The following is a 14,445-nucleotide window of genomic DNA, read 5'->3' as shown; positions in this document are numbered from 1 at the left end:
AAAATATGGCTGTAAAAATGTAAATATTGCTTACTTTGTATTGTCTGGTCTTAGAAATTGCTTTCATTTAGCCAATTATCCCAACTTTAGAACATTAATTCATATACAGACTTAAATGTACTAACACATTTCCTGCTGGAATTACTAAACTTGTAGTAAGACTAGGTTATGTCTTGGTATTTATATTGTTGTACTCTTTTTATCAATGATGACCTTGGAAATGATCAGGACTGAAAATTTGTTATAGATGAACTCGAGAGTCCTAGAAGTGCATCTTCAAAGATGAGTTAACTAATACCCCTTTCATAAACCCATCCTCCAATTAGCCGCCTAAGAGTAATGCAGATAATTCAATAAAAATTGCGTTCACAAACTCCTAAAATAATCCTCACTATTTTTACGAGCGCCCCCCCCCCCTGAAAAAGGCGGATAATCGTCATGCGTTGCAAAAGGGTGACCTTGTAATCGCACCATGGCAATTATCTGTATTATTTGGAAATGCGTTCATAAAGTCAAAATCTGGTCTGGATGCCGCTATTATGCGGATAATTGAAGCATCAAAATAATGGGGATAACTCTCGTCCTCCTCTGATTTTACGACCAAATTATGATGCTCTTAGCCGCATAATTGGGTTTATGAAAGGGGCATAAAATGGGAGTATTTACAAGACAAGAGGACTGAGAACTGCCTCAATTTCTTGCTCAAAGAGGCTCATTACCTCATCTCATTAAACATCAAACAGGTATAGCTCCCAAATCCCTTACTTCAGCCACAAGTCAAGCAAATAGAGCCAACAAAGTCCTTATACCAAATGATATTAGATTAGAACTCTCGTCCCCATGTTACTAAAAATACCTCTGATCTTGCAAAGTTCAAAATGCTTGTAAACCTAGAATAAATGGTACAACAGCAGTGTTTCCAAGATATCCTGCACATCAATAAATCAATAGCCTAATAGGCAATTATTTGTGTAATATCAACAAAACAAGTAGAGACAAAGCTCTTCACAGGTGCTCCCAGCTATGGGAATAACTTCTCAATTATTTCTCTTTTTTTCTTTTAGCTTTCACTTTTGCATTTTACAAGATAACATACAGAAGAAAGATGGACTTACCTGGCTTGCATAGTCAAAGTCAATTGTAACCTGTCCATACAGCCACTCATATGATGAAGGGGACTGACTACCAACCATGCGCCATAGATCATTCCCAGTGACTACTAGTATAGATGAGTTGGATGTATACACTAGGAGCTCCCCCATACCATTACCAATCATATGATACCAGAATTGAAGGCAATGAAGACCGGTCAGATCAGGGACACCAAGGAAGAGAAAGGCCTCATCTCCTGAACCTTGGGGATAGCTGGACTCCGTGTAGACGTAGAAACCTAGGAATGGATGAAATAAAGTTATTGGCCCGTATTCTGAAGTCGGGTTTAACTTAAACTCAGGTTTAAAGTTGTAGTTTATGTATAGGAAGCCAAAATTTTTATTAATTTGTATGTTTTGTGTTTACTGTGCTCTTTCCTGATTCATTGATATAGAAGATAATCATCTTTTTAAAGTTCCCAGACAATTATGAATGATTTGAGAGCCAAATGAGCTGAAATATGATATTTCTATTGTGATTTATTTAACAATTGGCTATCTCTATTGTGAGTGATTTATGTAACAATTGGCTATCCATACTTAAACCACAAATTTAAACTTTTAAAATTCATAGTGCACACAGCTTTTTAAGGAATTACTTCCTACCGGTACCCATTTACCTCACCTGGGTTGAGTGCAGCACATTCTGAGACAATTTATTGCATACCAAAAAGTGCATTATAAGCATTTATTCATCTGACACTAATTCATCATGCATTCATGATGAAATAACAAAAAAGCATGACTTCAATGACAAAAAGAAGTCTAATGAAAAAAAAAATTTATCTAATGACAAAGATAATGTTGATAATTGCTCTTTAAGAAATTCTATTATCCTTTCTTTAAAGTTTGATACTTACCATCCACAGTATTAGTGGTATGATCAACATTAGGTCCTGTTCCTGAGTCTGTAGTAGATCCTTGATTCCTCAACCAATCAAAATCATCTCCTGGAATGTTCTGCCAAGCACACATTCCATTCTCAAAATCACAAGCACCTGAGGAAAAATTTATTTATTCATAATAATAATATAAGTATAGTTCCCCAGAGAAGCCACTACAGTTCTGAAAACTGTTCTCCTGGTGGGCCCTGCTATTATCATTACCCCAGCTTTAGCTCAGCTGCCTAGGTGCTCAAAGCATTTAAGGAATTTCTTCCTACCAGGTACCCATTTACTTCACCTGGGTCGAGTGAAGCACAGTGTGGATAAATTTCTTGCTGAAGGAAATTACGCCATGGCTGGATTCGAACCCACAAACCTCTATTTCTAGGTCAGAAGACTAATTCACTGGGCCACAATGCTCCACATTTATTCATTTATTTATTTATTCATTCATTCATTAAACATTTTTATACAGGATGACATTTTCTGATGATATACACAGTTTTTTAACCCGGTGAGTGATATGAGTGATGTAGGTATAATCAACTAAACATCCGAGCCATGAAAATACATTAACAATTACAACACTTTGCACAATTTATGATAACCTAATTTAATGAAAATGCATCAAGAAGACAAGAATGGGCCCAACTGATTTAAAAAGGAATACATATTCTTGAAAAATGGCTTTCCCAGTTTTTTCTTCTGGAAACCTATGAATAAGATTAAAGGTAAATACTAGTTTTGGTAACGATATCAAAATGAGTTCGTACAGAATCCAATGAAATGACCACCAAAGTGTCTGTTTGTATAAATAAAACGCATGTGCCAAAGAATTCTGGAAGAAATTGTGTAATTGCTGAGAAATCAGCAAATAAGCACAGGATTCGGGTAGAGCGTCGGGCCCAACATTCAAAGCAATAATTCAACACTGTCTGTGTTGGGGATCTTCAGAGAGAACATTTTTCAGCGTAGATTTCAAGATTTCACAAAGTTCAGTTAATGTAACTGTACCAGATCTAGATACTCAGTGATATACTGACAATTAAGCCTTGTTTTACAAACTTTCTTATGAAATCAGTGTTTACTGCAACTACCGGAATTTCTCTTTAAGAAGTTAACATCTCAAAAAAAAATCTGAAGTGAAATTGGACGTTAAATATGCAAATATTTTTCACAAATGAATTTGCATATTCTATTCATAAAAAGTAAAACAAATTATTATTTCAGGACATTTATTTTTATACCAACTTGAAGTTTATGTTCTAAAGAATGCGCGTAACACACTTAGGCAAGATCACACAAACAGCAAATGGGATCAGAAGGGTGTCATCATGGCCTCACCCCAATACAATTTAAACAGCCAAGTTCTTTTAAAATAAAAAGTCAACAGTCAAACTCCAGCCTAACAAAATATGAAAATCCAAAGATAAAGGTAATATATATTTTCAAAGATAGATGTATATATGAATATTCAAAGACAAAAGTTGTATGAAAATTCAACAATAAATGTTAAATGATTATTCAAAGAAAAATGTAATGTGAATATTCAAAAATAAAAAAATTAATATTCAAAGTTAATGTTATATGAATATTAAAAAAGAAATATATTATGAATATTCAAAATAAATTTTATATGACTATTCAAAGATAATGTAATATGAATATTCAAAGATAAAACTAATGTAAATATTTGAAGATCAATGTACCTCTTGGTTCACAAGATCCTTTTTTATAGTCAATTTCATCAATGGCAATATCACCGGCTGACCCTTGACCTACGACCCCTTCAAAAATCAACTTGTAAGTCACAAATTTGGTGATATTAAAAACATCATAGAACCAGACATCTCCCAGGTTTGTACCACCAAGACTCCAAATAGGGGTGTCATCACCATCAATCTGGGAGGGGAAAAATAAAGTCAGATGTAGCCTCCTGGCTGGAAATAATTATAACAATAATAATATGCAACATTTATATAGCGCTTGATTCAAATGTTTCTAAGCACTGCACACTATTACCCCGGCTTTAGCACGGCTACCCAGATTGGGCGCATCAAGCATTCAAGGAATATGATTCAAACAGATGGCCTGGTATGTAGTTATTTCAATTCAACTTTGAAGGTTCTTCAGGTGGGGATTGAACCCTTAACCTTTAAAGGGTTCACACAAAAATGACCTTGGTTCAATACTTATTTACGTATTGTTTAAAATGCAAATGTTCTTATCATATAAGTAAAAATATTTATCATATAGGTAAAAATATATATCATATAAGTAAACAGGACATTAGAATTGCCTCAAATGCTTTAAATTGAAGAACTTTAGTCATTCTCGACAGACCATGATTGTTTTTTTGCCCACATTGTCCTGTTTCTCCCGATTTTCTTAAGAATTGTATGATATTGATCAGGACAACAATCTGCATGAAATGAGATATACATAACTTGATTCTAAAATATTACACATTTATAGCCTACCTCTATTCTATAAAAAAATACACAGATTACTTGTGGAAGAATGAAAATCCTAAGTTGAATTGCGTGTTACATATGCAAATGTTTCTCACAAATGAATGTTGATATTATATTCACAAGAATTAAAAACCAATTCTTTAGGATTTTTCTTTTATACTGGCTAGTATTTCATGATGTATAGAATGTGCATAGCAAATTTCAGCACAATCGGAAAAAGGTCTAGATCATTCTAGGAAAGAGTGACGGTCAATATGTGTATTTTGGGATGATGTACATGAAATGGTAATTAGATTTGTACTTACATATATATTAAGTTGACCAATGTTATCTCCAAACATGTGATAATAGAAGCTCCAACAAAGTTCAGTTTTACCATCAGAAGGGTCAAGATCTGGTGTCATTATTCTAGCCATGTCTCCTGATGTTTGCTCACTTGCATCAATGTATAAATAATGACCTAATACAAATGATCCAAGAAATTGGACAATTCCATATCACAATAAACATAGTAGGAACTTGATGAAATTATTTGTGTCTGTTTCCAGTTCTTAAATGAAAATTTCTAAAGATCTCCATCATGAAGAGAAATAAAAACGGAGAGAATGGGGTTATACACTTACAAAAATACAAGTAGTTTGAATTTTTCATTGATTGGGCTTTGAGAAAAATAATATCAATAAGTCTTGCATTTTCATATGGACATATTTGTCATTGTATAACAATATTTATATCATTTTTTTTCTATTATCATAATTATTATCATAATTTCATCACAAATTGTCATCATTATCATTCTATCATTATTGCTGGTTAATATTGCTATCTGATTGTGATAATGCAAACTTTAACAGAAAACTTGTTAGAGTTGCAATTCAAAGAGGTTTCTTTCTCATTGAAAACCACATCAGCTAAAGTTTCCATCATTTTGGGACTTATTGCAATTGAGTGTATGAATATTAGAACGACTGAGGTCCATGAAAGTTCATATATCAAGAAAACAGAATGATTTTTGGGTATGTCCAGTTAAGATTTGGGTCAGTTCCTCATTCGTTAGGGAACTTTGGATGGAAGTCAGGATATGAATTAAATACAATATACGCTCATTTATAAGCATATCTATCCCATATGGACTTATGTGCCCCTTCTTTGAATAAATGCATTATTCAATGATTTGGTAAGACAAGCAGGACTCTACAAAAGCTTTATGAACATCGCCCTCTACTGTTACCTGTCGATGTCCCTGTAGTAACATCCAAGGCAGGTCCAGTGTAGGGAGTTTGAGTAGAGCCAGTTCCCCAAGACCAATCAAAGTTGTCTGAATTAAGCTGCACATAGCCACATAGATCTTCAGACTCAAACGTACACTCATGTACTCCTGGGAACATACAAAATATACTTTATAATTATAATTATACCAATACAATCCCCAGAAGTTGATTCGGAAGAAAGTGAGAAAACTTCAATAAGCATAGCCCTTGGATTTTCCTCAAAATCTGTAAGATTTGAAATAAGACAGATGTGATTGAAAGATACATTTATTGATCACAAAAACATACTGGCCCGTATTCTGAAATCGGGTTTAACTTAAACTCAGGTTTAAAGTTGTGGCTTAAGTATGGATAGCCACTTGTTGCATAAGTCACTAACAGTAGAGATACCATATTTCAGCTCATTTAGCTCTCAAATCATTCATAAATTGTCTAGGAAGTATAAATAGATGATTGCCTTCACCATCGATGAATCAGGAAAGAGCAGAGTAAACATAAAAAACATACAACTTAATAAAAATTTTGACACTCTTGGCTTCCCATAATTTTAGCACAGAGTTAGGCCATGGTCTAAGTTAAACCTGACTTCAGAATACGGGCTACTGAATATCAAACATTAACATAATGAAATATGAAACTATGATCACAATGCTACATTGTTTACCTCAGTAGACAAAAGCTGTCCATGCAACTTTCTGCAATGCATATTTTCTTTTTACAACCATTACTTAGCTCTGATGTTGAGACCAAAAGTTGCGAAAAAAACATCATTTCATATACAAACTGAGTACAAAATTCGCATATGTTTGAATATTGGGGCATTGCAAGAAACTTGCGATCAATTGCAAGTTTATTTTCGTTCCTGAAATCAAGCATATGCCGTGCAATTAATAGCAAATTTGCAATTGATTGCTAATCTGCTTTATGAAACAAGAAGTTTAATCTGATTTTCGAAAGTTAAAAGTGATTAATCAACTGTAAAATTGCAACAGAATATTTGCTATTGATTGCAAATATTTTCTTGCAACACCCCTATGTTTACTAAACATGATTGAAATTAACTGTTGTTGAGACATTTCTGATTATCATAAAGCTGACAGATTTTTATCAAGAACCAACAAAATTAAATTTACATCTGTATGTCGTACATATTATCATTCATCACGTGAATGTTCATGTTCTACCATATTCAGATTTAAGAAAATATTAAAAGCAAAATATGAATAAGCAAAATCCAAAACTACACAAATCTGGCAAGGTTCCTTATAATGCAACATTGTGAGAAGTGAAATCTTGTAATTTATTCCATCTTGAATGATAAACATATTAATTAACTACTCAATACATTGAAATAACAATAATTACATGTACACATCAAGTACTTTTTTCTCAAAACATATTAGTTTTTCGATACAAATAAAATGAAAAGCTAATTTATTTTCTGTTCTATTGTTATCTCAAAAGGTATATTTTAAAACAAGTTATTTGCCACCAGCCACCCCAAAACTGTCAAAATTTGAAATTGTCAAGCTGAAAAAAAAATTAAGATACAAGAGTTTCTTTGACACAGTTTTTGTAGACTGCTTGGAAGTTTCACCCAGATCCTTGAGTAAACCCAGAACTTCAAACCTTATTTTCTTTGTTTTGAAGCTGTTTCAGAGCTTCTTCTGCATTCAATTATGCCCTCGGTTGAATTAGTTTTGATAGATTTTCAAAGGTATATATGATTCGAAAGCTTTGGATATGTTTTTTTTCTTCAAACTCAACTAAATCCTCAAAATTTATTTTGTGTGATTTTTTGTTGATTTTCGGATGGTTGGTCACATTTATAACATACAGTCAATGAGAGCCTACCTACACTGTTGGTCAGTTCACTCTCTCTTTTAAAGAATAAATTAATTGTTCCTACCTTGACAGTTTCCAGAATATATTGTGACGTCATCTAAAGCCATGTCACTGTAATAATCCTCACCCAGAACACCTTCAAACACAATCTACAAAGAAATGAAAGATGCTTACATTTTTATCTATTTACTTTTATTTTCATATTCCTCAAATCATCAAAGTACATTTCGTAATAATTCATTTTTTCAATGAAAAAATGGATCAACTGCATAACACATGCAGGATTTAAACGTAAATGAAAAAAAGTGGAGGGGCCTACTAAAAAGCAAAGCTTGTAAAATGTAGACCCCTATCAACATTTTATACAAGGGTAATGTAATATAAGAAGAGTAAAAATAATCAGCAAAAATCTATAAATCTATATAGATATAAACACTATAACACAAATGTATAGACACTATATACAAAATTAAATATTGACTTTGAAAATAAATCAGCTCTACCATGGATAAGTATGAAGTTCACAAAATATTTGATTAAATCAATAAGAATTCAGAAGAAATTTTTTGATAAGTAATTTAAATCAGTTCAGATTAGCTGCCTCTTTTATTACTCTGTTCAGAGAATTCCAGATTTTTGATCCTGTGAAAAATACAGTTTTGCTAAAAAATATTTTTTCTACTTGTAGGTAAGTGATAGGCATTTGACTGTCTCATATTATATGAATGCAAAGTATTGTTTCTCATAAATTTGGAAACATAAACAAAATTAAGGTTACAAATGAAAATGCATAATTAAAACAGATGGAATGAAAAATTAGGAATGATTTCTGTATAGCACTAGAAAGCCCTTCCCCCATCCTTTTACAAGGCTACATGTGTATGCCTTACCTGAAAATCTTGGGATGACTGATAATTAACTTGCCCATGTAACCATCTGTCAGAATGATCCCCTGATCTGGTCCAGAGGGCGCCCTTCAGGTCGTCACCAATCTTTGGTTTGATATTGAGTGTACCCATATTAGAACCATACATATGATACCAGAAATCAATGCACACTGTAGGCATTGATGAGGCAGGGATGGAAGTTGATTCTAGATGGGCTATGGTTCCTGGTGCTTTGTTAGTAGCCTCTGTGTAGATATATGCTCCTATAAAATAAATGATATACAAAGAGATACAATTGATCAAATCAATTGTAACTATGGAAATCCCAATATCATAACCTTCTACAGGAAATTTGCAAAATGCCCTTTGTAAACAAAAGAGAACACACAAAATTCTCAAGAAATCTATGAATTTATATATAAGTATACATCATATCTAGGAAAATTTTTTTGAACCAAAATGCATTGTATATGTTGACGTTGCTGGCCGTCCATAATTGCGATTGATCGGATCAATTGCATCTTTTTGTAAGACGGGCCCAAGGTGTTTGCTGTATCATGCTCAAGTGAAGATGAGGATGATGGAAAGAGAATGCAAGAAAGTCATATTGTAAAGATGAATAGAGCCCTCATGATTTCCACTGTATTTTTCAATAGTCAAATCTTGCCGACTGAAAAAGTGTTTTCCAAGAAACTTTTGTGTTCTTCCTATTTTCTGAGAAATTTATCATGTTTTTCATATTGTGGACAATTTGAAACTTAAGCTTTCATCGAAGAATATATTATGGTTAGCTCACCTTCACCAGTAGTATGATCCTGTGATGGACCAGTATCATATGAACTAGTTCTACCTTTATGTCTAGTAGATATAGTGGTATGCTTACCTTCACCAATAATGTGATCTTGTGATGGACAGGTATCATATGAACTAGATCTACCTTTATGTCTAGTAGATATAGTGGTAAGCTTACCTTGACCGGTAGTATGATCTTGTGAAGGACCAGTATCATATGAACTAGTTCTACCTTTTTGTCTAGTCCAGTTCATATCATCATCCAAAGACTGTATGTAGGTGCAGAAATTCAATTCAAAATCACAGCTGTAAGGGTTAGGAGCTGAGAAAAAGAAATCCAGAAGAAAACATTAGAGTCACTAGCCTGAATTCTTAACTCTGGTTTAAAGTTGTGATGTAACTATGGATGGCCAATTGTGACATAAATCTCTAACAATAAAGGTTCAATATATCAGCTCATATGACTCTCTAATCTGTCTTTACTGTCCAGGAACAGTACATAAGATAAGTTGTCTTTATCATTAAAGAAAAGGATAAGAGTACATTAACATAAGAAACAATCAATGTAAAAACAAATGATATATTTAGATTTCCATAAATTTAGCAGAGAGTTAGACCATGGTCCAAGTTAAAGTGGACTTCAGGAAATGATTCAATGGCCCTAGCTCTGAACTTGGGCTCATTTCAGACTCTAGTGTAATATTGTGACTCTAATCTATATCAGTACAGGCTCTATTTGCATAAACATAAATAAACATTACATTGTAACATAGAGTGTAAACAGAACTATGACATTGTTATCTTTCTCGTAATTATGCACAAAGTTAGGTAATGGCCTAAGTATATCTTCAGAAAAGAGGGCACTACAGTAAGTTTATTTCAGTGGTTTTACCCAGAAGGTTAAACTGTAAAAAAACAAATCAATAACAAAGATCTTTAATACCTGGAGTTGTTGTGGTAGGTGGAAGTGACGTAGTTGGTGGAAGTAAATCAGCTTCTCTAGGTAGTACTGTAAAAAAATAGATAGAAATCAAATAGGATTTAGGATCTACATGTATATTATTTTCCTAAAACTTTGCCTATAAAATGCATTATAAACAGAAGTTGGTAGAGTGTCAATATTGTTGGCAGCTATCATAAGAAATTTGAAACCATTTGGGTGTTTAACCAACCAGAACCAGAATTCACCTCAAATTTATTTCAAATCTACATCTAAACCATGTGACTTTTTAAAAATCCATTTCAAATCATGCAAATATTTTGATTTTCTTGCAGGTTTATTTAATCACCTCCCTTCTTTTGGTTTTTGTATTTAGGTTTTTGTTTTACTTAGTTTACTTTATTATGATTCATTATTTTCTGTGTTGTTTGTATTTTGCAAAGGCCTTTCTGAAAACCAGCCATTGGCTGAACTTACCCACACAGTCTCCTGGAACAAACAGAAAATCATCCAAAGCAATGTCACCATATATACCAGGCCCAACCGTTCCAGTAAACGCTAGCTAAAATATTAGAGGAAGTAGAGAAATTATAACAGAATAAGAATTTTAGTCTAAAAACGTTCCTGAATAAAGCGGGAATGTCATAACATCAATAGCAATAAAATTGTTGTTTAGATTAATGGTAACAGTAATTCATTTTCACAGAAGTCAGAGATGCATCTGTCACGCAGAATTCTGGAAATGAGGGAGGGGGGGAGGTCTTTTCATAAGATTAAAAGAGATACCAAATTTGCCCAACAATCAGTAAAATTACATTATAAATATGAAATCATATAAGAAGATTGATTTTAAACTTTCAATGTTTCTAGAAATGAGAGCTCTTGATAATTTACACATTAACACAATCACATCATTTCTTTTGTAGATTATCCATATCAAATATTTTTGTTATGGACCTGATGAGAGATTAACAAAAATCATTACTGAACAATTGCTTTGAGATGTGAACTCACCATGTTACTCCCTTTGAATGGTATCTGACCTTGAGATGTGAACTCACCATGTTACTCCCTTTGAATGGTATCTGACCTTGAGATGTGAACTCACCATGTTACTCCCTTTGAATGGTATCTGACCTTGAGATTAGAAGTCACCATGTTACTCCCTTTGAATGGTATCCGACCTTGAGATGTGAACTCACCATGTTACTCCCTTTGAATGGTATCCGACCTTGAGATGTGAACTCACCATGTTACTCCCTTTGAATGGTATCCGACCTTAAGATGTGAACTCACCATGTTACTTCCTCTGAATGGTATCCGACATTGAGATGTGAAATCACCATGTTACTCCCTTTGAATGGTATCTGACCTTGAGATGTGAACTCACCATGTTACTCCCTTTGAATGGTATCTGACCTTGAGATGTGAACTCACCATGTTACTCCCTTTGAATGGTGTCTGACCTTGAGATGTGAACTCACCATGTTACTCCCTTTGAATGGTATCTGACCTTGAGATGTGAAATCACCATGTTACTCCCTTTGAATGGTATCTGACCTTGAGATGTGAACTCACCATGTTACTCCCTTTGAATGGTATCTGACCTTGAGATGTGAACTCACCATGTTACTCCCATTGAATGGTATCTGACCTTGAGATGTGAACTCACCGTGTTACTCCCTTTGAATGGTATCTGACCTTGAGATGTGAACTCACCGTGTTACTCCCTTTGAATGGTATCTGACCTTGAGATGTGAACTCACCGTGTTACTCCCTTTGAATGGTATCTGACCTTGAGATGTGAACTCACCGTGTTACTCCCTTTGAATGGTATCTGACCTTGAGATGTGAACTCACCGTGTTACTCCCTTTGAATGGTATCTGACCTTGAGATGTGAACTCACCGTGTTACTCCCTTTGAATGGTATCTGACCTTCAGATGTGAACTCACCGTGTTACTCCCTTTGAATGGTATCTGACCTTCAGATGTGAACTCACCGTGTTACTCCCTTTGAATGGTATCTGACCTTGAGATGTGAACTCACCATGTTACTCCCTTTGAATGGTATCTGACCTTGAGATGTGAACTCACCATGTTACTCCCTTTGAATGGTATCTGACCTTGAGATGTGAACTCACCATGTTACTCCCTTTGAATGGTATCTGACCTTGAGATGTGAACTCACCATGTTACTCCCTTTGAATGGTGTCTGACCTTGAGATGTGAACTCACCATGTTACTCCCTTTGAATGGTATCTGACCTTGAGATGTGAACTCACCATGTTACTCCCTTTGAATGGTATCTGACCTTGAGATGTGAACTCACCATGTTACTCCCTTTGAATGGTATCTGACCTTGAGATGTGAACTTACCATGTTACTCCCTTTGAATGGTATCTGACCTTGAGATGTGAACTCACCATGTTACTCCCTTTGAATGGTATCTGACCCTGAGATGTGAACTCACCATGTTACTCCCTTTGAATGGTATCTGACCTTGAGATGTGAACTCACCATGTTACTCCCTTTGAATGGTATCTGACCTTGAGATGTGAACTCACCATGTTACTCCCTTTGAATGGTATCTGACCTTGAGATGTGAACTCACCATGTTACTCCCTTTGAATGGTATCTGACCTTGAGATGTGAACTCACCATGTTACTCCCTTTGAATGGTATCTGACCTTGAATCCAGTTTGTTCGGTCCATACTTTGTTGTCCTCTCAATCTCCAAACAAATTCTACAATACCTGTTTCTATTGGTGCCCTGCAATAAATGTTAGGATGGGAACACTATCTTGATATCAAGAGATATAGCAAATAAAGATGAAGAACAATTAGAAAAAAGTAATCGGGTATCACAAATTTGGTTTCAAAAGTTGCATGAGACTTGAAAGTAAAAAGTCAGTGCACATGCAGCGTAGTTAAAGCATTTTGCCCTGTGGATTAATAGTGATAAATGTTGAGGGGGGAGCCCTCCCCCTGACATTTTAGGATTAACCCTGAAAGGATTGGGCTATTTGAGATATATTGAGTACTGGGGGGGGGGCATGATGGCCACCCCCTTCTGATTTTGGCCGCTGTTCGCACGATCGCGTGAAAATTTGGCAAGCACATTCTTTACCACATAAAAGCTAGTATAAAAAAAATTCTGAATTCGTTTATTTATTATGAATAAAATATGAACATTTATTCATGAACAACATTATCTGCATATTTAACACCCAATTTCACTTTAAATTTTCTTCTTTTCTTGTAGAGGTCATCTTTGTATGCTAATTTAAAGGTTTCCACAAAGAAAAATTGCGAAAAGCCAAATTTTTCCTTATGTATTTGTTTGATTTTAGAATTTCTTATGTATTTCTCTGTGTTTTCATCTTTTTATTTTTCTTTTTTTTCAGTAGAAATTAATATAGACCATTTAAAAAATTAAATTAAGCCTTAAATTAATTAAGCAGACCAATTAGAATGAAAAATAATCACCCTTTTATGAATTTCACCTCCCATAGACTTTGTACAAAAAGTATAAAAAATGAGTCATTTTCCGCATGACATTGTCTCGTAAAATATCACGTGATGTCGCGATGCTATACCTGTGAGTCATAAATTTTGTCTAAAAAGTTGCGCAAGACTTCAAAGAAAAAAGTCATAAAATTTTGCGGCACTATCTTTTTGCGTTTTGGAAAATATCGCGTGAAGCGTTGAGGGGCCCACAAGTCCTTTTAAGGCAAAATGTTGCACAAAATAACTAGCACATCAATGATGTGGAGCTCATCTTACCTGATCAGTTCAAGTTCGCTGACATCATTTCCAAACATGTGAAACCAGAATGTGAAACAGGACATCTCATCGTCTGTTGTCTCAAACACGTTTGATACATGAGCTACCTCACCAAGCTTTCTAGGATCGCTTGTATCAAAGAGCAGATAATAACCTAATAAAGATTATAAAAGATCAAGATGTATAATAATAATAATAATGATATAGGGTATTTACAATGCGCACATATCCACCTTGTTAGGTGCTCAAGGCGCTCCTATATTACCTGGCTAAGCTAGGCGTTCATAGCGCACACAGCTTTTTAAGGAATTACTTCCTACTGGTACCCATTTACCTCACCTGGGTTGAGTGCAGCACATTGTGGATCAGTTTCTTGCTGAAGAAAATTACGCCATGGCTGGGATTGGACCCACGACC

General features: G+C 34.4%; 1 protein-coding gene across 1 annotated transcript in view; it reads right to left on the bottom strand.

The window, feature by feature from the left end:
- Positions 1–75: 75 nt before the first annotated feature.
- LOC121417858 (MAM and LDL-receptor class A domain-containing protein 1-like) overlaps positions 76–14,445 on the bottom strand; it is a 48,989-nt gene continuing 34,619 nt past the window's right edge. Inside the window, exons 20-32 of the mRNA XM_041611592.1 lie at positions 14,029–14,182; positions 12,904–13,015; positions 10,722–10,806; positions 10,248–10,313; positions 9,483–9,626; positions 8,516–8,775; positions 7,690–7,774; positions 5,741–5,887; positions 4,815–4,969; positions 3,745–3,937; positions 2,012–2,149; positions 1,116–1,390; positions 76–84 (exon numbers count right to left, since the gene is read on the bottom strand). Of these exons, the coding sequence (XP_041467526.1) occupies positions 76–84; positions 1,116–1,390; positions 2,012–2,149; positions 3,745–3,937; positions 4,815–4,969; positions 5,741–5,887; positions 7,690–7,774; positions 8,516–8,775; positions 9,483–9,626; positions 10,248–10,313; positions 10,722–10,806; positions 12,904–13,015; positions 14,029–14,182 (1,823 nt within the window). The remainder of the gene's footprint in view (positions 85–1,115; positions 1,391–2,011; positions 2,150–3,744; positions 3,938–4,814; positions 4,970–5,740; positions 5,888–7,689; positions 7,775–8,515; positions 8,776–9,482; positions 9,627–10,247; positions 10,314–10,721; positions 10,807–12,903; positions 13,016–14,028; positions 14,183–14,445) is intronic.

Source organism: Lytechinus variegatus, chromosome 6, assembly GCF_018143015.1.
Source record: "Lytechinus variegatus isolate NC3 chromosome 6, Lvar_3.0, whole genome shotgun sequence".
Lineage (NCBI taxonomy): Eukaryota > Metazoa > Echinodermata > Echinoidea > Temnopleuroida > Toxopneustidae > Lytechinus > Lytechinus variegatus.
Note: the sequence above shows the minus strand (reverse complement) of the source record. Positions and strands in the feature narration are given on the sequence as shown.